Source organism: Diospyros lotus, chromosome 9 (assembly GCF_014633365.1).
Source record: "Diospyros lotus cultivar Yz01 chromosome 9, ASM1463336v1, whole genome shotgun sequence".
Classification (NCBI taxonomy): domain Eukaryota; kingdom Viridiplantae; phylum Streptophyta; class Magnoliopsida; order Ericales; family Ebenaceae; genus Diospyros; species Diospyros lotus.
This window is the reverse complement of record NC_068346.1, coordinates 26,094,669-26,120,741: the sequence shown is the minus strand read 5'-3', so window position 1 is coordinate 26,120,741 and position 26,073 is coordinate 26,094,669. Positions and strand designations below refer to the sequence as shown.

At 37.0% G+C, this 26,073-nt stretch overlaps 1 protein-coding gene across 1 annotated transcript in view; it reads right to left on the bottom strand.

Annotated features, from left to right (window-relative positions):
- The window catches only part of LOC127810474 (kinesin-like protein KIN-12C), a 48,822-nt gene extending 27,549 nt beyond the window's left edge, over window positions 1-21,273 (bottom strand). The window contains exons 1-19 of the mRNA XM_052349986.1: window positions 20,491-21,273; window positions 20,252-20,407; window positions 20,014-20,097; window positions 19,823-19,942; window positions 19,611-19,724; window positions 19,432-19,524; window positions 19,176-19,336; window positions 19,029-19,103; window positions 12,731-12,818; window positions 12,566-12,624; window positions 12,414-12,477; window positions 12,245-12,310; window positions 12,002-12,169; window positions 11,448-11,683; window positions 11,295-11,364; window positions 11,148-11,210; window positions 11,004-11,062; window positions 7,816-7,864; window positions 7,655-7,711 (exon numbers count right to left, since the gene is read on the bottom strand). Coding sequence (XP_052205946.1) covers window positions 7,655-7,711; window positions 7,816-7,864; window positions 11,004-11,062; window positions 11,148-11,210; window positions 11,295-11,364; window positions 11,448-11,683; window positions 12,002-12,169; window positions 12,245-12,310; window positions 12,414-12,477; window positions 12,566-12,624; window positions 12,731-12,818; window positions 19,029-19,103; window positions 19,176-19,336; window positions 19,432-19,524; window positions 19,611-19,724; window positions 19,823-19,942; window positions 20,014-20,097; window positions 20,252-20,407; window positions 20,491-21,039 — 2,331 coding nt within the window. The 5' untranslated portion in view covers window positions 21,040-21,273. The remainder of the gene's footprint in view (window positions 1-7,654; window positions 7,712-7,815; window positions 7,865-11,003; window positions 11,063-11,147; window positions 11,211-11,294; window positions 11,365-11,447; window positions 11,684-12,001; window positions 12,170-12,244; window positions 12,311-12,413; window positions 12,478-12,565; window positions 12,625-12,730; window positions 12,819-19,028; window positions 19,104-19,175; window positions 19,337-19,431; window positions 19,525-19,610; window positions 19,725-19,822; window positions 19,943-20,013; window positions 20,098-20,251; window positions 20,408-20,490) is intronic.
- Window positions 21,274-26,073: the final 4,800 nt, after the last annotated feature.

Genomic DNA, 26,073 nt, shown 5'->3' with positions numbered 1-26,073 from the left:
ATAGGGAAACTGAAATACTTCTTCGAGATTGAAGTGGCATATTCCAAGCAAAGGATATTTATATCTCAATGAAAGTATATCCTCGATCTACTCAAGAAACAAGTACCCTTGGGGCGCAAACCATTAAGTACACCTATTGATCCAAATCATAAAATGAGCCAAGAAAGCAAGGAGGGAGCAATTGTTGATAAAGGACGCTTCAAAGGTTAGTAGGGAGATTGATTTATCTCTCACACACCAGACCTAACATCGCTTATTCTGTGGGAGTAGTCAATCAGTTAGTGCATGATCCTAAGGAAGAACATCTTCAAGCAGTTCAAAGGATTCTTAGATACTTGAAAGCTACCCCAAGAAAAGTAATTTTGTTCAAAAAGAGAAGTGTCCTAATAGTAGAGGCATACACAGATGCTGACTATGCAAGATCTCTTATAGACAAGAGACCAACTACAGGTTATTGCACTTTCATAGGAGGAAATTTGATTACTTGGAGGAGCAAGAAGCAAAATGTGGTAGACAGATCAAGTGTAGAAGAAAAATTTTGTGCTATGGCTCTTGGTGTTTGTGAACTTCTTTGGATCAAAATAATTCTAAAGAATTTGATGATTAAAGAAAGTGAATCGATGAAACTATACTCTAATAACAAATCAGCTATCAATATAGCACACAATCTGGTTCAACATGATCGAATGAAGTATGTGGAAGTAGACAAACATTTCATCAAAGAGAAGATTGACAGTGGACTCGTTACTATCCCTCACGTAACATTAGAAAACCAATTGGCTAATGTTCTAACCAAAAGGTTATCTACTTCAAGGTTTCAAGAGATTGCTAGTAAGTTAGGAATGGAAGATATACACTCACTAGCTTAAGGGTGGGTGTTGAAAGAAGTTGAAAAATGAGAAGAGCTTACTCGAGTAAGAAGAGAACTTACTAGAGTAACTACACAATTTACTCAAGTAAATGAAAGACTTACTCGAGTAATGTAAATGTAAGGCTTACTTGAGTAATTGGAAGAACTACTCAAGTATTTTGAAGACTTACGCGACTAATGGGACTACTTGACTAATGTAAAGATATGGAATGTATAGATATTTTTTTTCTATATTAGGTAGTTTCCAATTGTACAAGCTTCCTTAGTAGATTGATTGCTAGTTTCCTTATGAAGGTTTCAAGATTCACCTTAAATATGATTGTAAACTTATTCTAGAAAATATAGAAGAATTACAAAAATTCCTTCAGTATTAATTATATTTAATATTATATGTTTTATCTATTATCCATATTTAGACCATTTATGATATGTAATCTGATCTATAGCTTTGGGTAATCAGATCCATGCACAATCCAACAAGGGCCAACAACAAAAAACTAAGGCCTTGTTCTCTTTATTGTTTTCAAACCATTTTCAGTTTTCAACTTTTCAAAACACTCAAAACGTTTTTACTTACCCATTTTGAAAAATGCATTTTCCAAAACACAAAAAATTTATACACAAAACTCAAAACGTCAAAATCACATTTTGCTTATTTTCAGCCAAAACACACTATTTGAGTCCAAAACACGAAAAACGTGCTCCATCCTCCCGACATCAAGGTTTGACTCTTCCTTCTCTCTTCTTTCTTCTCTTATCAATGTGGAATAGCAATAGCAATGAAGGGGAATCAAAATATGTATGCAAGTTTCTTATCAATGTGCAATATTTAATTTGATGGTTCATAAGCTTGATGTGGTTGTAATAACATTGTGCAATAGCAATGAAGGGGAATCAAAATATGTATGCAAGTTTTTTTGTTTTGTTTGGTCCGAATACTAAACTGAATATGTATTATGGCTTTTCTCCATTGATTTTCCTTTCCAATGACATTTCTAGGATTCTGTCGATGTGCCATTTGTGCTTGAATGTTTTTGTTTTGGATTTGAATAATATTATATTAATGGATGACATATGATAAATCAATGTTCTGTTACTTTGTGTTTTGCAATTCCTTTCTCCAGCGTATCTAAATCCCAAAATTAATATCAAATTTCAATTTGTAGGCAAAAATAAATTTATCGTGGGGCTAACAGCTGAGCCAAATCGAAAATTGCTTTAGAAAGCACTTTGCAGTTTCAATGCATTATATACATGCGGTTGGATTATCAGTTATCTCTTATATTACAGTTTAAAGCCTTTGAATGAAATTTACAATTTACTAATAAATGTTTACAATTTACTTTGAATCAAATTCATTGAATAAAATATTATAAAATATTTTTTTTCAAAATTCCAAAGTAAACACGTTTTCCAGTTTTCTATTTTGAGAAACAATTTTTCAAAATAATAAAAAGAACGCATTTTCAACAATCTCAAAATAGACACTCAAAACACAAAATTGAAAATGAATTCAAAACTCAAAACTAAAAACTGAAACACAAATAGAACACCACCTAAATTTCTCAAACCAAACCAAACCCAAATCGCCAAATCATCAAACCACAAAAGAAATGGTCTGTTATGGTTTGGTAATTTTAAAAACAGCCTAAAGTGGTTTGGTTTGGATTTTGAGTTTTGATAAACTACTAAACTAACTGTTGACCCAAATCCCAAATAAAACTATGTTTTTTCTGGTTTGAGTTTTTAGCTTAGTCATAGAACTATGAATTTTAATTGATTCTCGTATAAATAACAAATTCACAATTTTTGGTTTAATAATTTGAAGTAAAGCCTTCAAAACAATCAAAATACCATCAACTTTTTTACCTCACTCTCAACCATGCTAATTAGTAACTTGAGTGGGTTGGTTTAATCAACAACTCTCAATTTTTTTTTTATTTTAAAACAAAAAAAAAAAGTCATCGTTGTTGGTATGATTCCTCTTTTTCTTATTAATTCTTTTTAATTGTTATAGATGAAACCACTCAAACCACTATGGTTTGGGTAGTTTCAAGTATATGGCAATTTGGTTAGGGTTCGAAAAATTGACAAATCACTAGTGGTGGTTTGGTTTGAAAAACACATTCCAAACAGCCCAAATTAACCACAGTACACCCCTAATACCAACCCTAGTTTATTTACAAATTGGATTTGGGTTTAGATCCTATCCATTAACAAGCCTAAGTGATGCAGGGGAAATAATAAAAAAAATTATTAACCGGGTTATTGTCTTTTAATTTTGCATATTTTATTATTTTTGCAGCTTTTGGTCATGTCATTTTTATTTGGCTCCAGACTATGTTGTTATGGTTTTAGAGTCTTATCTTAAAGCCCATGTTCTCCTTACGAGGCTAGGTGTCTAGCCTAACAGAAGTAGGGAACTAAACCCTAATCCTTGCAAGTTTAGTTAGGAGGACTATTTAAATAGTTGTAACATTTTCCCTAGGGTTAATTTTCAATAGTTTTATTATCAAAAGAGTTGTCTTCCTCATTCATGGATGCTTAACCAGATGTCAACCCCTATTTGGCTAAAGAACTAGTCACTTTAGGTTTGTTTCAGATCTATTTTACCTTTCTTCTCTCAGGATTCTCTCTCTCTACAACTTGGTAAATTTTATTCTAGACTCCTTGTTCTACATTAGTTGGCATCAGAGCCTAACCTTGATCTATCCCACTCATGGCAACACGTAGAGCAAGAGTTCATACACTTACCCAAGCCCAAGAAATGGCCGAGATGGGAAGCATGATGGACCAATTCACGCAAGAGGTGTGTGACCTGCATAGAGAATAGGTAGAAACTCAAGGAGAGGCACCAAAAGGTGATTGTGAATCCCTAGGCAAAGATATTGGGAATGATGATGAGCACATTTCCATGATCTCGTGATTCGTGATCAGCCTGGACGTAGTGGATTAGAGGAACAGTTAGCAAGAGCACTAGATCTAAATTCTGGTAAGATGCACATTGAAGATTTCTTTGATTGGGAATCCACTTTGGAGAATTATTTTGAATGGAAGCCTATGGATGATGAGAAGAAGGTTCTATATGTGAATCTGAAACTGAAGGGAATTGGCCCTCATTGGGGGAAGAGGTTGGAGGAACATCGTGTAAGGCAAGGGAAGGCCAAAATTTGACCTTGGAAGATGATGAAAGCAAAACTCAGGAAACAATTCCAGCTGATTATATGATAAACCTATACAAAGCAGCAAGATCTTAGTGTGGAGGAGTACACAACAGAGTTCTACAACTTGTTAATACGGGGTTGGGCTGAGTGAGACTGATCAGAAACAATCTGCCCGATATTTATCTTGATTGAATTCTTCTATTCAAGATGGAATTGGTGCTAATGTGCATGTGACAAACCTTGAGAAGGCATACCAATTTGCTCCTAAGGCAGAAGAGGGGGTGGCTCGATTTGGACTAAGGCATCCAATACAAAGGCACATGAATATTGGAGTTAATTCCAGATATCCTGCTGCTGCTAGGGGTGGAAAAGTTGCTCAGTCAGCACCACAAAGTAGCCATCAAGCTTCTTTTAATAATAAGCTGCCTCCAAGACCATTGGAGAATTGAAAAGGAATGATAACGGGAAGGATTCAACAAGAATTAGCAATTTTGGAGGCTGTGGCAGTAGCTCTTCCATTCGTAGTTTCTCATGTGGTGAACAAGGCCACACATCTTATTCTTGCCCCCGCCGTTGAATTAACTTGGTAGAGATTGACGATGAAGGAGCAGAGGAAGGAGTCCCTATTTATGATGAGTATTATGATGAGATAGATGAAGGAATTGACTTGCTTCCTGTGGGAGGTGAGAGCTTGGTCGCTAGGCGTGTGATGACAACGCATAAGGTTGAGGAGGTTGAAGATTGGAGGAGGCATAGTTTATTCCACACTAGAGTTACTTGTGGGGGAAAGGTGTGTAATGTTATTGTTGATAATAGCAGCAGTGAGAACATAATTGCCAAAGTAGTGGAAAAACTGAAATTGCCAATAGGGAAGCACCCCCATCCTTACAAGGTTGCTTGAGTTCGAAAAGGGAGCGAAGTACCTATTACTTCAACGTGCTTGGTGCAGTTCAGAATTAGAAATGACTACAAAGATGAAGTTCAGTGTGACAGTTCTTATGGATGGCAGTCAGATTCTATTAGGAAAGCAGTGGCTATATGATCAGAATATGAAGCATCTTACCAAGCCTAATACATACACTTTCCAAAAGGATGGAAGGACATTCACACTACATACTTTAAAGGAGGAACCAGCTAGTCAAAAACCTATAGACAGCAGGGTTAATTGTTTTCTCAAGGCTAGAAGATTTGTAACGGAGAGCAAAGGGTGTGGAGTGGTTCTTGTATTGGTTGATAAAATTGTTGAGAGCAAAAGAGAAGAAGAATCTTCACTACCACCTGAAATCAAGAAGCTTTCGGGTGGTTTTAAAGAGCTTGTGAGTGAAGAGTTGCCTAAAGGGTTACCCCCAATGTGAGATGTACAACATGCTATTGACCTGATTCCAGGAGCATCATTACCAAATCAGATAGCCTATTGTATGCTACCACAACAAAGGGTTGAGATGCAGCGCCAAGTAGAAGACTTGACTGCAAAGGGACTAATGAGAGAAAGTACAAGTCCTTATGCTGTCCTGACACTGCTAACAACACCAAAGAAAGATGGTTCATGGAGGATGTGCATAGACAGCCATGCAATTAACAAAATTACTGTGAACTATAGGTTCCCCATTCCAAAGTTTGAAGAGATGTTGGATGTTCTAGTGGGATCAACTGTTTTGTCAAAGCTGGATCTGAGGAGTGGGTACCATCAAGTCCGGATTCATAGTGGGGATGAGTGGAAGGCAGCATTTAAGACACCAGATGGATTATTTGAATGGTTGGTCATGCCTTTGGTTCTTTCCAATGCATACAGTACATTCATGAGAGTGATGACAGAGGTATTAAGACCTTTTCTTAATTCATTTGTTGTTGTTTATTTCGATGTGTTTGATAATCGAGTATATACTCGAGTATTTACAAGACAGTACTCGAGTAAGATAGATACTCGAGTACAAGACTCGACTATCATGGGACGCTCGACTATCTTCTTAGAGTAGTCAAGTACTATCCTACAAGATCTTCCTAAATTTAGAAAGCCTCCATATCTTGCAGGATCTGATAATATCCTCAATCCCCAATCATATCCTTATTTTTGGAAGGATCCTATTGTATCTTGTAAATATTTTTGATTGTATAATCTGTTTATCTTTGGCATATTCCTAAATGTACCGATTTCCCATCCCTATAAGATAAGGGTCTGGTCATGTAATCAGTGTAGCAATATTATTTTTCACCTTCCATTTACATTGTTTGTATCAAATCCTACATGGTATCAGAGCAAGGTTGAAACAGACAGACAAACAGCAGCAAGATGTCGCAACCAGAGGAAACCAGGTCATCCGAAGTGACAGAAGCTCAACCAGAGCCGAAACCCGAACTGCCACTCCTGCTGATAATCCTTCCCTATTAATTAGTCCCGTTAGGCTTGATGGAAGCAAATATCTTGCTTGGTCCTGGTCTTGCAAGTTGTTCATTAAAGCCAGAGGGCCGGAGGAATGTATCATCGGAGTCAAAGGTACAAAACCAAAACTCAGTTCATTTGAATTTGGACAATTGGAACTGGAGAATTCCCTGGTTATGTCTTGGCTGCTAAATTCTATGCAGCCAAGCATAGCAAAAGGGTATTTACTACTTGACACAGCCTGGAAAATATGGAGTTCAGTAGCCCAAACATACTCACAAGTCGGAAATAATGCCCAGATCTATGAAATTCAGAAGAAAATTCACGAGATCAAACGAGGAGAATTAACTGTTGCTCAATACTATGTTGAGTTGAGCAGCCTGTGGCCAGAGCTTGATTACTACCAAGATTTCCAGGCTGAGTGCCCCAGTGATGCTGCAAAGATCCAGAAGTTGATGGAGAAGGAGAGTCTTTGATTTCTTGGCCAGACTTAAATGTGGAATATGATCAAGTAAGGGTTCAAATCCTCGGTAAAGATCCATTCCCCTCCCTGAAGCAGTCTTACTCCTACATTCAGCAGAAAGAAAGCCGCATACATGTCATGCTTGCACCTACTGCTACAAACAGTAGATCAGCCATGACTGTAAAACCATCTAGTGAAAGATTTCCTGGTTCTACTAAGGAACAACTGAGGTGTGAGTATTGCGGTAAACCCAGGCATACCAAGGAGATCTGTTGGTTTCTACATGGAAAACCAACCAAAGGAAAGGGTAAAAGGAATGATGGTCATACTCGTGCTCAAGCTCACATATCAAAAGCTGTTTCCATTGTTCCTGCAGAGGACTCATGAAGAAGTGGCTTATGTCTAAGGTTAAGGTGGAACCATCTGCCGCCTCATCGTCCCCTACTATGCACTCCTCTCATTTTGCCCAACCTGGTAAGGCTCTCTCATCTACCCTCGATGTTGTTGAATGTGGACAATGCACCTGGATCATAGATTCAGGTGCATCTACACACATAACAGGCTTAGCCTCACTCTATACATCCTACTACCCTTGTTCCGGATCAAAACTGCTAGTGCAACTGACAAGAGGTAACTCCAAAACAAGAGGTTCCCACTTTGCAAGAATCAAGAGGGTCGTTTTTGTGCATGCCTATCCCTTTAGTTTTTTGCATGGCTAGTGCAACAAAGAACAACAAAATATTAATAATGCATAATGCCAAGTCCTATCTTCTTACCAACAAATGCTTATCTGTTTTAAATTCCAATGGATAATTGAATCTGGGATCTGCAAACTGCAAAGGGAATGAAACATGTAAACCTCCAGCAGAAAATTTAGCCCATTTTTGTAATCTACTTTCAGTAGTATCTTTTCAGCTATTGTTAGAGAATTACATACAGCTTGGTCATAGTATTTTGTCAGTTCTGCTCTTAATGCATCAACTTCCCTGCAGAAATGAAAGGGAAAAAGAATTATAGATAAAGAGAGCTACTCAAAAGAATTTGCCAATGCCACTAGTCAATATCATAATTGTTGCTTCTTAAAATTCAACTTTGATATGATCATGGTGGAAACAGAGAGAACATGTTCCAGCTAATTATTTAACAGGAGAACAGGCAAAGAATGAAGTATTTGTTAGACAGTTCAGTAGTCAGCGGAACAGGTACTGGCTATGTAGATTTATATATTGATATTCTTTATTCCTACTTAATTCACAAGACAAACTGACAAAGTAAGATATCACATGCAAACACCAAAAATCAAGCTTTATAACTGAACAACAATGAAATAAGCTGAATAATTGAACAAACTTACTCGAGTAACTAAGAAAGATTACTTGATTAAGGGAAAGCTTACTCAATTATGGGCCAAAGTATTCCCTCCTATTATCAAATCTGGGAATATGAACCGAGGATTGGAACAGATTTTATACAAGTTTGTGAAACCGAATGAAAACTAAATTGGCTTCAGACTTGTCTTTCATTAGCACATCCTTGAGTAATCATCAATAAAGGAAATAAACTAGCGAGGACTAATTAAGGTTGGAACTCGAGTTAGTCCCCAAATATCACTGTGAACAAGATGAAATGGTTTGGAACGTGTATATGAGTGAGAAGGATGAGAAATACGAGATTGTTTGGCAAGAACACATTGTTCACATTTAAAAAAGCCAATGTCTTTATTTCCAAATAATTTAGGGTACAAGCATTTCAAGTAAACAAAGTTAGGATGACCTAATCACTTGTTCCATAACATAACATCATAATAGGATATAGAAACTGAATTAAGGGATCTGCCAAGAGTGGGACTGGATAGAAAGTAGAGACCCTTTTTTTCTTCAACATTGCCAATCATCTTCCCCAAAAACAAGTCCTGAAAAACACAGGAAAAAGAGGAGACCTTAACTGCACAGTGTATATCTCTAGTCAACTTACTAACTGATATTAGGTTGCAGTTAATGTTAGGAACATGTAGAACTGACAAAAGTGTTAATCCCGACAATTTAATATCTCCTCTGCCAACTATACTAGTCAAACTGCCATCTACCACTGCAACTTTGGCATTATCAATACATTTCTCACAGGTAGAAAATAGGGAGGAACAGCTGATCATATGATCTAATTCTCCTAAATCCATAATCCACACATTTTCAAAATTTTGGCGAGATAACATTAGAGATTGTAGGCTCAGGTTCCTTAGAGACCTTGGTTTGGGAAAATAGAGTTTTCAAAATCTCCATCTGTTATGCAGTAAATGGAAGAGAATTGCCAGGCTTCGCATTTGAACATAATGATTCAATTGCATAGGCCAATTTAGGTTGGTCCCTCTAATTTTTTGACTTCCAATTTGTAGGTTTACCATGAAGTTTCCAACAAGTTTCCCTAGTGTGATTAGGTTTATTGCAGTAATCACACTAGAGGTGTTTGTCTTTACTCTTTTGAGTTTTCTGGTGAAGTGGACCATTTTGATGTGCTACCAAGGCAGAATTTTGAATACCCATGCCTGGAATCTAAGGAGATGAGTTGTTAAGCATCACTTTCTTGCGGTCTTCGTCTCTTCTAATTTCAGCAAAGGCCTCATGAATAGAGGGGAAAGGTTTAGAACCTAGGAGTCGGCCACGTACTTTATCCAAGTCTTGTTGAGTCCATGCAAGAAATCAAACACTTGCTCCTTCTCAAGCATCTTGGCATATTTGGCACTATCTTCAAAACAATGCCAGTTTATGTCATAGAATAGATCAATTTCCCACCACAATTCTATTAAGACATTGTAGTATTCAGTAACTGGCATAGTAACTTGTCGAGTACTCCTGATGGAAAATCGAATCTCAAAGCACTATGAGGTGTTTTCTAGGTCTGAATAAATTTCTTACACAGTTGTCCAAATATCCTTAGCAATTTTGTAGAACATCTATGTCCTTCCTATCTTTGGCTCCATGGAATTAATGAGCCAAGCCATTCTTGGCATCCTAGGTTGAGTAGTGAGGTGTTGTTGCTGGAGGCATGGGAAGTGAACCATCAAGATAGCCTACCTTTCCTTTACCCTTCATAACCAGCAATACTGATTGAAACCATTCTCGAAAATTAGTCACTCAATTTGTGTTGGATGATTTGAAGGGAATGGAAATCAAGGTTTGAGGGGATGGAAAGCATAGGTTGAGATGGAATATCAGAGATCAAAGACGTGGCAGAAGGGTTGCTGGAAGAGAAGGTGTTGTCTGCCATAAGAACAGGAACCGGTAAGTATAGATGACTCAACCGAACGAGAAGGAATCAGCCAATAGAGTCTACTGCTCTAATACCACAAACAAGAATGAAATAAGCTAAAAAATTGAACCAACTTACTCGAGTAACTAGGAAACCTTACTCGACTAATTTGAAAGCTTACTCGAGTAACTAAGAAAGATTACTCGGTTAAGGGAAAGCTTACTCAATTAAATGGAAAGCTTATTTGATCTCTATTAGATTCACGTATGGAATATATATGTAATAAATCTTCTACATCTCCTAAAAAACAGGAAAAAAAATTTGAATTAGGCTTAGAAGATAAAGTTTATCAACTAAATGTTAAATTTGCTGGAATTATCTCTTGTAAACTGCCTCATCCTTTAATCTCAGAACCTTATCTCCTTATCACTTTAATCTTTGTAATTCTCTCTTATCTCCAAAAAACCTTATCACTTAGTTCTCAGCCATGAGAGAAATAATCAAGATTTGATTTTAATTTTTCCAACACTATCAATTTGTTCTTTATTCTCGATATTCCAACAATAACTGTGCTGCAGTTCAATTCTTTCAGTTGAATGCATACTCCTAAAATATGAAAATTCAGATAGCAAAGGGAACCATACAGTGTGTTCAACTACCTAATTAACTTCTAAACTAAAATTGAGGAAGCAAATGTTAAGTCAAGAAAAAAATTGAGGAAGCAAATGGGCATGCAATAGATTTATGAACTGTGCAGGACAGCTCGTATACCTAATTAGGTATACGTCAAATAGGAAGCTGCCCACAAGCACCAATTATAGACATGCATATTAAAACTGGTCTCTTTTGTGAAAATAAAATTCAATTGAACAAATATACCTAATTAAATTGCAGTTCATGTTCTTGCAGTCTTTCAGCTCATTCACTTCATCAATATCCTGCAGTTTTTGGAGATATAGATATCAAAGGTGGTGATATCACCAAACCAAACATTTAGTATTAACAAAGCATGGCATTGCAAACCTGCTTTTGTGTATTTGGAGGAATTTTATTCTTGCAATAGTCTCCTTCAAGACTTTCCAAAAGCTGCATAAAATAGAAAATTTTAAAAAGCCAGATGATATTGTTCAGTGTTAAAAAATCACAAATAAGAAGAAAGTCTCTTGAAACCTGGTCACGCAATTCTGAAATTTCAGCAAGCAATGTTTCTCGCTCTCCTTGTTCATGAAATGCTTCCAACCTGGCAGTAGCAGCAATAAGAGGCGCTTAGAAATGATATAATAGCACCTTTAAACCATTGGATAGTATAGTTGTGAGAATTACGCTTTCAGCTGGTCAAGGATCCTAATGCATTCTAATGCAAACCGTGTCACTTCTGGTTTTCTATCTATCCTCTCTTGAAGAAATTGTATCTCTTCCTTCAGACTATTATTTTCCTCAATGAGATACTTGTCGGTACAGATTAAACCATCTGCAAACAGCTCTAATCTTTTAATTTTTTCTTCACGGAACCTAAGCATCATTTTAGCATGCTGAATGTCTTCTTCCCTTTGCTGAACCTGCAATAGAATCCACAACAGCAAGTTAAAATCCTTCAAGATGCCACTGCTGGCTCTAATTTTAATCTAGAAATGCAAGCTGAGTTCCTAGAGTATGTTAAAGAAATTTGAGATCATCACTTTTGTTAGACATACTAAGCAGTTCATTTGTTCAATTTGAGCCATTAATCTCCTCACTTCAGTTTCATCCAATTTCTCTCTCCTGAGGGCACCAACTAAGGTTGTGTCTGAATATTTTGTCTGTCAAATACAAATGACTACATGTATGCAACTCTTTGACAGGAAGAAGCAACTTATCAACTTAGGCATAAAGATTACCTTCCATTCTTGGACACTTTGTGTTCTATGATCATCGGACATATTTCTTTCCCCTAATAAGTCATTTCTATCAGCTGTATCACTCATGCCAGACCATTGATCAGCTGACATGAAACTTGAAACAGATTTTGAAATGTCATAGTGCTTCACCAAAAAGGATAATTGGCCCTGGTTGAAATTGATAACTGCCTCAGTTTCATTAACAGAAAAATGTTATAAAAAATAATTGTTACTAGACAATACCTGTAAATGTTTTATTTGCCGCTGCAGTGCTGTTATATTACCTGAAGCATCTTCATTTACATTAGCCTAAAAGGAAAAAGGAAATTTAGAAAGCAGGATAAGAAAAACAGGAAAGAATGGCTGTTAATATATTTAGATACGGTCATAAACATGAGCAAAGGATCAGTACATTGTTCTGAATAAGTTTGGCTCGCTGAGCAAACTTCAAAGTGCTCAATGTCTCGTTGGCAGAACTGCAGGTCCAGTAAGAGATCAACCCCAAAAAAAAAAAAAAGAAACGATAAAAATATTCACACAAAGAAAGCAATCCTTAAGACAGACCAAATAGATGGGCTAACGTTTGCAATAATTGTTGTCTTTGAGTTCCCGCCTAGAGAATCCTGCATCCAATGAGGAACAGCATCTACAGTTTGCAATATATCTGACTGAAAATGCATGTAAGAATCTTATTTTGATCTCAACTAGTGCCAAGAGCTTTTCTCTAACCTGAAGGAGAAATGTAAGCCTTGAGTCCCTGTATGGTACATGTCTATGTTTCCCATGTGTTAAATCCACCAGTGACATTATGACCAGCCTACAAGTACAGAAAAGTGAAGTGATACAGGAAATGAATAAAAAGATATAAAAACCTTGTGTGCAGTATCAAAGGCCTGCAACTCTAGAGTTGTGATTCAGCCGTGTGAAGTTATAAACCTAAAATCATGTTCCAATCAAGCTATCCTGTATGATTGTGGCTCAGATGTTTCAGATAAAGCTGAGTATCCAAAGATTAACCAAGGACTAAACAAACTCTTCAACAATTCTTTCTATAGCTTCTTTAGGAAAAACATTCATGTGTAAACTATTTCAAATTTACATTTTCTTAAGTATATCTCCTTGAAAATGAATCAGTCCCCAAACTGCCTAGACACGCCAGACACAGAAATTATTGAATTGTGTTGACTATGCATATAAAAGAATCATTAGATCCGGACATTAGCACAAGGACTTAGTTCATAAATCTTGAAGCAGATACTTGGAACTGCGGACATATCAAATTGACCTTGCCTTAAGTCACAACTCACAAGTTTGATAAATGGAGATAATACAAACCCAGATGTGTATGCCCACAAGTCCAGACATCAAGATCTCTACTTGAAAACAAAGAGTCTACTTTTTAATTCAAAACAAATAGTCTACTTTTTAACTTGCATTTGAAAATTTTGAGAGATCAACTGAAAATAATATGATATAATGATTTGTCATATAGATCTTCTACTATTGGAACCTGTTGGAAGAAGTGTAATCCATTAGGAGTCTTGGAAGATAATCTCATGGAAGAAGAAGGTTTCCAGAATTTAAAGGTTGTAGATTATCATGTTAGCTGTAAATTGAGTTGTAATCTTTCCCTATTTTACAGGAGAATATCTAGGAGATAAGTTAGCTAATATTTAGGAGATAGATGGGCTGATATCCAGGAGATAAAGTTAACTATTTTTAGGACTCTTTGTGAATAAAAGTTCCATTACCATTGAATGAAAAATTACGGTAGTTTTCATTCAAGTTTCTACCGAAATTCTTCATGGTATTAGAGCCACAATTTGTGGCAGTATATCGGAAGTTCTACTTCAACTAGAACTCATCTATCATCACGATGGCCGAGAACTCTACACCAAGTGAGAGTTCAGCCTCTGATCCTCCTTCCCAGGTTAGGAATCATCAGATTCCAGTCTGTACAATCAGTTATGCTTGTGGTTAAAGGGAAAGGCAAGATGGGCTATCTGACAGGAGAGATAGAAAAACCGAGTACAAAAGCAGCAACTTATGGAGTTTGGGAAGCAGAAAATGCCACAGTCATCGCATGGCTAATAAACTCCATGGAGCCAAAGATTGGTAGGACATACTTGTTCTACAAGACGGCGAGCGAGATTTGGAAGGCTGTCAAGGAGATATATTCGAATCTTGAGAACACAACACAAAATTTTCAAGTCCGATCCACTATCCGAACCACAAAGCAAGGTAATAACTCGATCACTGAGTATTATAATACCTTAGTTGAATTGTGGCAAGAGATGGATCTCTTTTATGAGATCACTTGGGAGTGTCCAGCGGATGGAATGAAGTATGATAAAATGATGGAAAAAGAGAGAGTATTTGATTTTCTACATGGCCTAAATTCGGATCTAGATGAAGTAAGGGGCAGGTTGCTTGGTACCAAACCATTCCCATCTCTAAAAGAAGTGTTTGCTGAAGTAAGAAGAGAAGAAAGTAGGAAACGAGTGATATTGCCTTATGCTGGACATGCAAGAAACGAAGGATACTCAGCATTGAGTATGTCACAAGGAAAGGCCTCTGCCTCCACAAAAGGTGAAATACAGAGAGAAAAACAATGGTGTGACCACTACAATAAACCCTATCATACTAGGGAAACTTGTTGGAAGATACATGGAAAGCCAGCTTCGTGGAATCCAAGGAATCAACAGAAAGGTGGTCAATCCGCATATGTTGCAGAAACGGAGAAAAGTAACTCAAATATGCCTACTTTTACGGACGAACAGTTAGACACTCTTCGGCAATTACTAAATCATTCTAAAGGAAAAGGGAGTTCGGAAGTAACAAATAATCTTGAGATGCCTTTGGCAAGGCAAGGTAATATATGCTACTCTCTCCTATCTAAAAGATCGTATACTAATTGTTGGATTGTAGATATGGGAGCTATTGACCATATGATAGGATCCCTGGAAACCTTATCTAATTTTGAACCTGTGGATCAAGAAATAACAGTACTGCTAGCTGATGGTTCGAAATCCTTAGCCCAAGGAAAGGGAAAGGCTTACATATCAGGCCTAAGCTTAGATACGGTACCCTATGTACCAAATCTGAGATGCAATCTGATATCAATAAGAAAATTAATTTCAAAAAGGAATTACTCAGTAACATTTTTCTCCTCTTATTGTGTTTTTCAGGACATATCCTCAGGGATGATGATTGGCGAGGCTGAGGAAAGAAGAGGATTATATCAAATAAATCAGCTTGAATCTCCTATAGAGTCTTGGTTATTTTTTCAAAACATGTTAGCTTCAGTTTCAGAGTCAGAATTGATGTTATTGCATCAAAGATTAGGGCATCCTAGCTTAGAACATCTCAAGTTTTTGTATCCAAATCTTCCCAAAAATAAACTTCAGAATTTCAATTGTGAGGATTGTATCCTTGCAAAGCAAACTAAGAGCTCTCATCCTAAACATGCTTACAAACGATCAAAACCATTTCACTTGATTCATAGTGACATTTGGGGACCAACTAGGATATCCAACATAACAAATACCCGGTGGTTCATCACTTTTATTGATGATCATACAAGAATGTGTTGGGCTTTCCTTATGAAAGACAAATTTGAAACCTATCTTGTATTCAAAAGGTTTCATCAAATGGTCTTAAATGTTTTCCAAACCTCCGTTCATGTTCTAAGAACGGACAATGGCCGAGAATATTTTTCAAACGAATTCAATCAATACCTAGATGAGCATGGTATTGTTCACCAAAGCTCATGTCCTTACAACCCTCAGCAAAATGGGATTGCAGAAAGAAAAAACCGACATCTTCTTGAAACAGTCAGGGCCTTGATGTTTGTTAGATCAGTTCCTAACAACTATTGGGGGGAAGTTGTCCTGACATCCGCCTATCTCATCAGTAGGCTACCCTCAAAAATTCTGAAGCTCCAAACCCCCTTGAGTGTCCTTATTGATTTCTTTCCTTACCATTCTAGAGTCCTCAATTCTCTACCTCTAAAAGTGTTTGGATGTACAACCTTTGTACACAAAAAACAACCAAACCAATCTAAGCTAGACCCTAAAGCTTCAAGATGTGTGTTTGTTGGGTATTCTCCCACTCAACAAGGATATAAATGTTATGATCCTACTAACAGAAAGTTCACTATTTCCTGTGATGTCTCCTTCTTACAATCTCAGCCTTTCTTCAAACACCATCAGTCTCAAGAAAGTACCAACAACCCAGAAGTTATATGGAGTACTCTATTGCCTATATCTGGTCATCCTTATCCCAATTCTCTTTGTGAGCCATTCCAAAAGCCTAAGAATTCTCAGGATGATCCTATCTAAAGACTGACTCTATCAATCCGCTCTCAGATCATCCAAGGAGGGAAGGAGAAAATACTGAGACCTGTAGGGAAGATCAAGCTAAAAATAAACCTCCTCTCCAGGTTTACTCAAGAAGACCTCAGAATCCTCAGCCTACACATTCATTTGACTTGGGGATAAGTCTAGAAAATGTTGAAGAAGGCAGGGTGGCAACTGAGAGCAGAGGTGAAGATGACCTTGGAATTCCAATTGCCCTAAGAAAAGGGGTAAGAGCCTGTACAAAATATCCCATCTCAAATCACTTGGGATACTCAAAATTGTCTCCTTTATACCGAGCATTTACTACAAGTCTATATCAGGACACTATTCCTACAAATATTAATCAGGCTCTACAAGATAAGAACTGGAAGGGAGCTGTTATGGAAGAAATGACAGTTTTGGAGAAAAATAATACCTGAGAAGTGACTGAGCTACCAGAGGGAAAGAAAGCAGTGGGAAGCAAGTGGGTCTTCACCATAAAGTATAGATCTGACGGAAAAATTGACCGATACAAGGCAAGGCTTGTTGCATAAGGGTTTACCCAAACCCATGGCCTAGATTATGATGAAACCTTCGCACCAGTGGCAAAATTGAACTCCATCCGGGTGTTATTGTCCTTGGCTATAAATCTAGACTAGAGATTACACCAGCTAGATGTAAAAAATGCGTTTTTAAATGGAGAGCTGGAAGAAGAGATCTACATGAGACTTCCACTAGGTTTTGAAGAAGGCAGCACTAAAGGGAAGGAATGTAAATTGAAGAAATCACTCTATGGGCTTAAACAATCTCCTAGAGCTTGGTTTAAAAGGTTTAGTGATACTCTATACACACTAGGGTACAAGCAAGGCCAAGCTAACCACACTCTCTTTACTAAAGTCGAAGAAAACGAAAAAAGAACTATCTTGATAGTGTATGTGGATGATATTATCATCACAGGGGGCAATTTGCAGGAGATTGAGAGGTTGAAGCAACAGCTGAGGCAAGTGTTTGAAGTGAAGAACTTAGGGGAATTAAGATATTTCCTTGGATTGGAAGTAGCTAGGAGCAGTGAAGGCATATTTATATCTCAGAGAAAATACACTCTAGACTTGTTACAAGAAATAGGAAAAATCGGTTGCAAACCAACAAATACTCCCCTAGAGCCAAACTGGAAAAATAAGGAAGAGAATGGAGACTATTTGGTAGATAAATAGAGATATCAAAAGTTGGTAGGAAAGCTGATTTATCTATCTCACACTAGGCCAGATATAGCCTATGCTGTGAGCATTATCAGTCAGTATATGCACCAACCAAGCAAGAGACATCTTGAGGCAGTCTATCATATTCTTAGATACCTCAAAGGGACACCTGGGATAGGGTTGTTATTCAAGAAAAATCAAGACAAGAGGATTGTTGGCTTTGCTGATTTGGATTAGGCCAGTTCAATTGAAGATAGCAAATCAGTATCCGAGTATTGCACTAAAGTTTGGGGCAATTTAGTAACCTGGAGGAGCAAAAAATAGCCAATTGTAGCTAGGAGCAGTGCGGAAACGGAATACCGGGCCATTTCTCAAGGAATTTGTGAGGTAATTTGGTTAGAAAAATTAATGAGTGACCTATCTATGCCTATGTCATCATCTAAGGTGCTATATAGTGATAGCCAATCAGCCATAACATTGTGAACAACCCGGTTCAGCATGACCGAATGAAGCATGTCAGAATTGACAGGCACTTTGTCAAGCAAGAGTTAGAAGAAGGAGGCATAAAACTAATGTATATCCCTACAGCAAATCAGGAGGCAGATATCTTAACTAAAGCCATGCAAAAACAGGGTTTTGAAATCCTTAGAAGCAAGCTGGGAATGATGAGCATCTATTCCTCAGCTTGAGGGAGGGTGTTGGAAGAAGTTGTAATCCATTAGGAGTCTTGGAAGATAATCTCACGGAAGAAGAAGGTTTCCAGAATTTAAAGGTTGTAGATTATCATGTTAGTTGTAAATTGAGTTGTAATCTTTCCCTATTTTATAGGAGAATAACGAGGAGATAAGTTAGCTAATATTTAGGAGATAGATGGGCTGATATCTAGGAGATAAAGTTAACTATTTTTAGGACTCTTTGTGTATAAAAGTTCCATTACCATTGAATGAAAAATTACGGTAGTTTTCATTCAAGTTTCTACCGAAATTCTTCAGAACCTTATCTCCCTTGTTCAGTGTAAAAGTATTTTGTTTATGCATTAACTGATTTTTGTTTCTAGGATATTAGAGTTCTTGGGTCATACTTCAATCCTTTCCTGATAGCAGCCACAAGCAATTGAATCTAGAGCCCCTAGTATAATGATTGTCATTTCTGATTCTTTATATACAGTTCTCTATCAATATTTGATGGTCAGATAGTCAACTACAAGACATTTCATCCACTAAAAATAATTAAGGAAACAATAGTGTCAAGGTAGCTACAAGAAATCTTGAATAAGGCCTGTTAAGTTGAATTGACATATTTTGGTACGGTATAGGGTTTCAATACAAGTAAGTTAGCATCCATTCCAGTATTATATAGGGTTTCAATAGAAGGAAGTTTGAATGCATTGGGACTCTAAATTGCAGAGAAAAGAATGTGCATAATTAGCCACTATTGGAAATTACTTTAGATGTTCAGGGTAACCTAACTTAAAAACAGGTTTCTTATTACCCAAGAGTGGATAAAGATTTGTTTATATTCACTGCTTCTTTCAAACGGTCTCCTTCTGCGCCAGAGCTCTTCTGCCTAATCAAATCAACAACGTGAATTCAGCAAAGAAGCCATCTTTATAACAGAGATTTCAAAATCAATACTTACCTTTCTGAACCAGCTAGATCTACCAAATTTAATCTGCCAAACCTACGGTGGGTCATGGAATCTTTCTCCCAGTGGCTTTCAATGGTGCATGTGAAGACACTGTGTGACCTACTGCTCTCGCTATTCATGTTGGTTGCTGCCATTTTCCTGTTTGCAGCACCCTGTCTTGGATGAAAAAATAAAATAAAGTAGAATTGGAAGTCAAACTTAATATCCTAACATATAACTATAGAATGCAAAAGCTCAAGAGTCATACCTGTAGTAGAAGTTTTAGAACATCATTAACAGTGGTTACACCATGTTCTGTGAGGTTTTCAACATATACCCCTTTTTTAAGGTCTTCTCTAAGCTATATAATGGAAGAAGACATGTAACAAGTCATAAGAAAAATTAAAATGAAATTTCTAGAAATAAATCCCAAATAACTAAGATTACTTGCAGATTGGTAGATGATGGCTCCAGGAGGTCTGTTATCTGCTCATTGTATATCTCTAGAAAGGAACATTTACAGCTGTACTTCAATCTTTCATCCCTTCTGTTCCCCTCTTCCTAGTGATTTTACACAAAAATAGCTAGCAGTAAGAAATAAGCATATTAAATGCCATAAAATAATCCACTCCAGAAACTATGCGAAGATATGCAAATACCTCTCTGATCCTTGTAAATAAGTATTCAAATATACGGGGAGTTATCCCGCAATCTTCATTTAGGTTGCCATCCCTGTGACATATGTCACCGATCATGGTATATGTTTTTCCACTCCCAGTCTGTGAGAAAGCATATAAGACCTCAAACTCTATTGGCTAACACACAAACAGAATTTTTGAGAAGGTCCTACCTGACCATAGGCAAACATGCAACTGTTATATCCAGACATGCAATTATCCACCATAGGTAATCCAGCAATCATAAAGAGTTTTTCCTACAGACAATGCATTCAACAAATCAGATGAGAATCCATCTAAGCCTTCAATTAATGTACCACAGTATGTGCATGTTCATTTGTTTTTGTGTGCATCTCTTTCATTGTGTGAAAGGAATTATGGACGCTTTATGGGGGATTATTGAAATATCACCTGTGATATGGTTTCACAAGCTATGTGATCAAAGGTAAATCTGGTTTCAGGATGACCAAGCCAAACCAAGGTCTGTGCACTCTCTTGCTTCAAGCAACGGCCGTACCCTTGGGACATCATCTCTGCATTACTGAGCGGTCTAATTCTTATCAAAACCTGTATTCCATCACACAGCATGTTACCTTAGACACTAAGGATAGTGAAACAACCACTAATTAAGACGTAATATGGACACGTGCCTGAACATTGTGATCTTCCCAAAATAAAGGATCATCCACCAGCTCAAAATGTGGGACTTCAGTGGATTGCTCAATATTCACAAGCTGTATCCCTCTATAGACCCTAGAAGAGCTACCGCCTCTTGATCCAGAGTGCTGAGGAGGCCGAGGCCCAGTACAAGCCCCTGAAGATGCTCCAATAATCGAAATCCTTGCAGCAGTCCTAGCCGGGGTACTTTGTGCAGAGTTTGGCTCTGACTGCGCTTTTCCTCGACCAGAAACCCTAGAAGTTCCATAATTCAAACCACCCGCATTGCAAGAAACTTCGATTTTCTTATCCGATAAACGACGCGATCTACTAACTTCGAACTTGGCCCTGGACTCAAAATCAAACTCTTCAATTTCCTTCTGGAATTGAGCAGGATCTGGAATTGTGTTCAAAGGGGTTCTCGGAGGTGGAACAAGAATTGCATTCGATTCGTTCTCGAATTCGTTCTCGTTTCCTTCCGATGCTACGCTCTTCGAAGCGTTTCGGGAGACGAACCGAACAGAGGAGCCATCTTTCGACATTGCTTAGCTATATGACCCGGAGAAGATGAAAGTCGTCGATGCAGCTCAGAAATGGAGAAACTCAAATCATTTAAAGAGATGAATCAATGAGATTTTTGATGAAATTAGGGTTTGGGAACAAATGGACGAGACGATGATTGCAACAATGATGAAGGAGCGTTTGCCGTAAAAGAGATTGTTTGGGAAATTGAGGAATCTACAAACTAAAGAAAGCGAGAGAGCTGAAGAACACAGTCGTCGCATACCCCACTGGAATGAAGCCCGCCGGTTTTCAAATTGAACTGTAGATGGCTGAGCGATGCCCCTGAAGTTCGAGTAATTCCTCAAACGCCCCAGATCTTTTCATTTATTACTCTGCTTCCCAAATTTTATGTTGGAAACTTTAAATTCAAATGGATTCATGAAGTTCCAAGGAGACAACGACACCTTTCTTATAAAGAAGTATAGTTCAGATTTTTTGTTTTTATATTATTAATTATTTTTCACATATAACCGTACTTGCAAATTAGTGTTTTTCTTTATTAAAAATAAAAAAAATCTATTTTCAAAAAACCAAATATGATATACGCTTGTTAATGGGACATCAATATAAATTATTACATAATTTAGTCCTAAAAGTAGCTCTTACAAGAGAGCTTATTTGGGTATTTATCACAATTCACCATTTCTTCGTATTGATATAGATTATCTCTTTTACTAATGTTTTTAGATATGTTATTAAACAATTAGTATCAACATAAATTGTATCAAAAATTTATATTTAGAAGAGCTTGTTGAAACATTATAAATACATACTTTGGTCTCGTTTCTACCCATATAGAAAAACCATAATTATCTAATTCTATTTATGTCATTGCAAGCTTGGGTGGGTGGGTGTGGGTGACAAATAGAAAAAGAAAATGAAAAGGTTTAATTTATAGCCGTTATATTTTGATTCAAATTAGTTGATTTTATTTAATTATTTTGTATATGTATTTTGTTTTTTCTTGGTCACTGACTTGATGACTAACAAGTGACATTTAGATTGAGCTTCTTTTATTTATGTCACATTTGCATGTATAAAGCAAAGGAGAAAACCAAAAACTATTATTCAAGTATTTTACCAAGAATAAATTCTAAAAAGAAAACCTTAACCCTTTGTATTGTTCTTTTTCGATTGTGTTCTGGACTATGCGAAAGAGATTGAGATGATCGTTGAGAGTGTTATCGCTCAGGATTATTGAGCTTATACTCTGGTTTAACATTGATATCGGTATTGTAAGTTCTTTACATTTCTTTAGCTTTTTTCTCTGTAATCTCTTGTTCTTCGATCTAATGGATTGACTAGGGGTTGAACACTCCTGCCGTGAGTAGAACTTATTTACAGGTCCAAACATATATGTGTTGTTGTTTCTTTATGTGCGTGAGTTGGTGTTTACGTTTATGTTATTTTGTTTTTGATTTTGTTTCTTTGATTTTATGTGAGTGTTTATCTTGTATTAAGCAACTATTGAGTGCTACAACAATATTTGTTAAACCTTAACCAAAACACAAAATATTGAAAATTAAGAAGAAAAAAAAGAAGCAAACAATGAGACACAAATCCCGTGCAACATAAAAATGGGACCCACTTAACCACCACATCCGAGCAATAAATTCAAGTAGGAATTTATGCTTTATCTTCTTTGCTAAGTACCAAGGCGTGCTTTATTGTTGATATCCTAACACTAATGTGTATTCACTAAGATTTGTATTACATTTTCCTTTTGAAAATGCATTATAATTTGTCATCACAAGGTGTAAGAGGGCAATGATGATGTTACAGATCCACGAGAGCATCCAATGATGGAGTGGAGAGCACAGCAGAGCAAAATCAAATAGTGGAAATTTTGAATTGGAACAGACAAAGTGAGATTAATGGGTGGGTCCGCCTCCATGATTTAAAGAAATGAAGTAAAATGGAAAAGACAGATTCACATCTTAGATCAAACAAACTGTCGACCAAAGATGCAACCGGCCCTGTTGATTTATGGATTATAGTTTGGTTGCTTTGTTTTAATTCAAATTGGAAGATAATCCTCCCTCCCTTTAGCTGTGATAAAACGGATTCATATGCTTATGGTGTTTAACTTTTTTTGTGGATGGTGGAGTATGTTTTTTTTAACTCATCGTCTATGCTAAATATTAACTAATCACATCCAATGTTATCTCCTAGCTCGGCATTTAATGATATAATTAGATAGATGATTATAATATTATTATAAAGTTAAAACTAAACAGAATACTTAATAGGGAAAAGGTTTAAATTGGTTCTCCAATTATTTTAATTAGGTCAATTGAGACTAAAATTAAGTTGGCTGCCAAATGAACTCAAATCTTTTATTTACAGGCCAGATAAATTCAAATTTTGTCTAGCTCTCCCATGTGTGGCTTACACACCCTGGATGCACTAGGCAGGACAGAAGAAAGAGCCTTGAGTGTGCGTAAGAAGAAGCCCTGGATGTGGTCCACAAGGTTTCGCCTCAGGCTAGCTTTTCTCTTCCTTCCTACAGTGGTGAAATAGCGTTTAACCCATAGCCAGAATAGTACCTGTACCAAGAAGAAAGGCCCAGCTGGTAACTAACGCCATTGGTGAAGGCTTTGTCGCCCCGGCTCCACCCATTCAGCCTTAAAGCGATGACAAGAATAAAGACCACAGGTAGGCGGCGACACAATTACCACAACCAAACGGTACTCAGTTTGCCTCGTACCACCCATAATCAACAACCCCCCCTCCCCACCAATACGGTACCCTCCCGAGCCAAGGTGGTGCAATTTCTGCCATCGTCAGTGTGTTCTCATTAGTCCTCTTGAGCGCCTCGTAAGGTGTAACACATTAAATTTTTCGGATATGCTATAATTTAGAATTTTAGGAATATAAAAAAAAAATTCATACATCACATAAATTCTTAAAAATCCTAATTTTCACTTTCTTAACTTAACAAACCAGATAATCATACAATTAAAACAGGTGATATCATTACAAATGTGGAAGTTAGATCGAACCTAATATGGTATATAACCATGATGTTTTATTCATCATATAGGAAACTGTTCAAGACGTCTATAAAATACATTACAAGGACATCATCTCTCGTAGGTGATAATCGAACGTCTTAAACATATCCAAAACATGCATAGGTTCGCATATAAACAAATATATGCTAAACATGCTACAAATGACAAATTAAACTTATTCTTCAGTTACCTCATTTTCCTTAGAGCTTCTTGTCGAATCTGAAACGTTTGAATATTCCAGAGATATAGTCCAATTAGAAGATAAATCTTTTAGTGAGAAACTCCAAAACAATTTATATAAATGCATGAATAGGTATAAAACATATGAGGAAACAACGAGAACTACTTCGAAGTGCCTCGTGAACATGTCAGCATCTTCCAACGAGAGCTTTCTCAATGTCGCCGCATAACGCATCTTGGGAGGTCCATAACCATGTCATCTCAGCCCGACCTTATAAAACTCATGCAAGCACCACATCCGTTATCCCTTAGACTCACGATCTTCTCCACGAGAGTTTTCTTGATGGCGCACGCATATAGCACCTCTTGGGGGATCTCCAGACTTTTGTCATTGGATAACAACAAATAAGTACAACAATATGGCCACATGAATTTTTATAAATGCAACTGTTGAAAACCAACGACATATATTTTTCAAGGAATTACATTTCAGATATGCAACATAATTTCATAAAAGAAAACAACAAAAGTTTGTGTACAAGAGTCTCACAAAACACGTTTCATGCAATAGGAGTCTTACATAAGAGAACAAGAAATAGAATTTGGAGTATAGGAGTCTCACCTTGAAAGTTTCTCTGGAAGTTACAATTTCATAGCAAACGACTTAGGTTTCTGTAGAAAACACAAGTTTTGGTAAATCTAACCTCTAATATTTTTACATAGGGTTGAAGGGCATTAAATATAGGTTATAACTGAAAAATTTCAAGGAAAATGGGCCACACATGCGCCCTGGGAAGGTGGTCCATGCGTCTTCACGCACAGCCACTCCCGACGCGTGTATCTCATGTGCCGCCGCTATGTTTCGGACAGCTTCACTTCCTTTTGATTTTTCGGCCATAACTTTCTCATTTTAACTTCAATTCGACCCATGTTTGAACCTACGGGTCTCTCTCTTCCCCCTCTATAAGATATCTCGCCATTTTTTTAACTATTTGGGACGAACTTTGGCGAAGACCCAAAACTCCGATGAGACTTGTTCTCCCTGGCATCTGCTCTGATTTCTTCCATTCTTCTTGAAGAATTTCCTCCCCTCTCTCAAGAGCAAACTCCTTATCTTAGAATGCCTCAATCCTCAAACTCCCTTGAAATGATTTGAGAACAACCCGTGGCCTTTATTTATAGATTCCTTGGACCAATTACATGATGCCACTTGTTCCTAAATAAGCTTTGGACTCAAAATACTCAAAACTATAATTGAATGGGTTTTCAAATCCAAAATTAGAATTGAATGTTGCTTGAAATCCAAAGGATTTATTTACACTAATACCCCAAGCTCCTTCCAAATGTCATTTTGGCCTTGATTTTAAGTCCTCAATCTCTGATATTTTACCACATGAACCTCTAAGTCCCATACTTCTCGATTGACCCAACAAAATTTGGAAAAATATCATTTTCAACCCTTTTTCGACTGAAAACAAAATCACACTTAGGCACCAAATGCATGTTTCAACCGCAAACCCTTTTGTTTCATCCCAAAACCACTTAAGGGTTGTTTTATTCACAAAATTAGAGCCTCATCAGGATTCCGTGGATTTCCCGGAAGCCCCTTACCATAATTCGGTCTTTTGGCTACAACTTAGCTGTACTGAAAATCGTCTCTTATTTTGATTTTTTTTAGCGTCATAAACCTCACCTTAAGACGCTCGTCAAAGACATACCTTTGTCCTTAGGTATCTAAGCTCTATGGCACTCCCTGCAGTTAATTTGACGATTTATTTTACAATCAAACCAACTTTTCGATATTTTAAACTCGTCTAA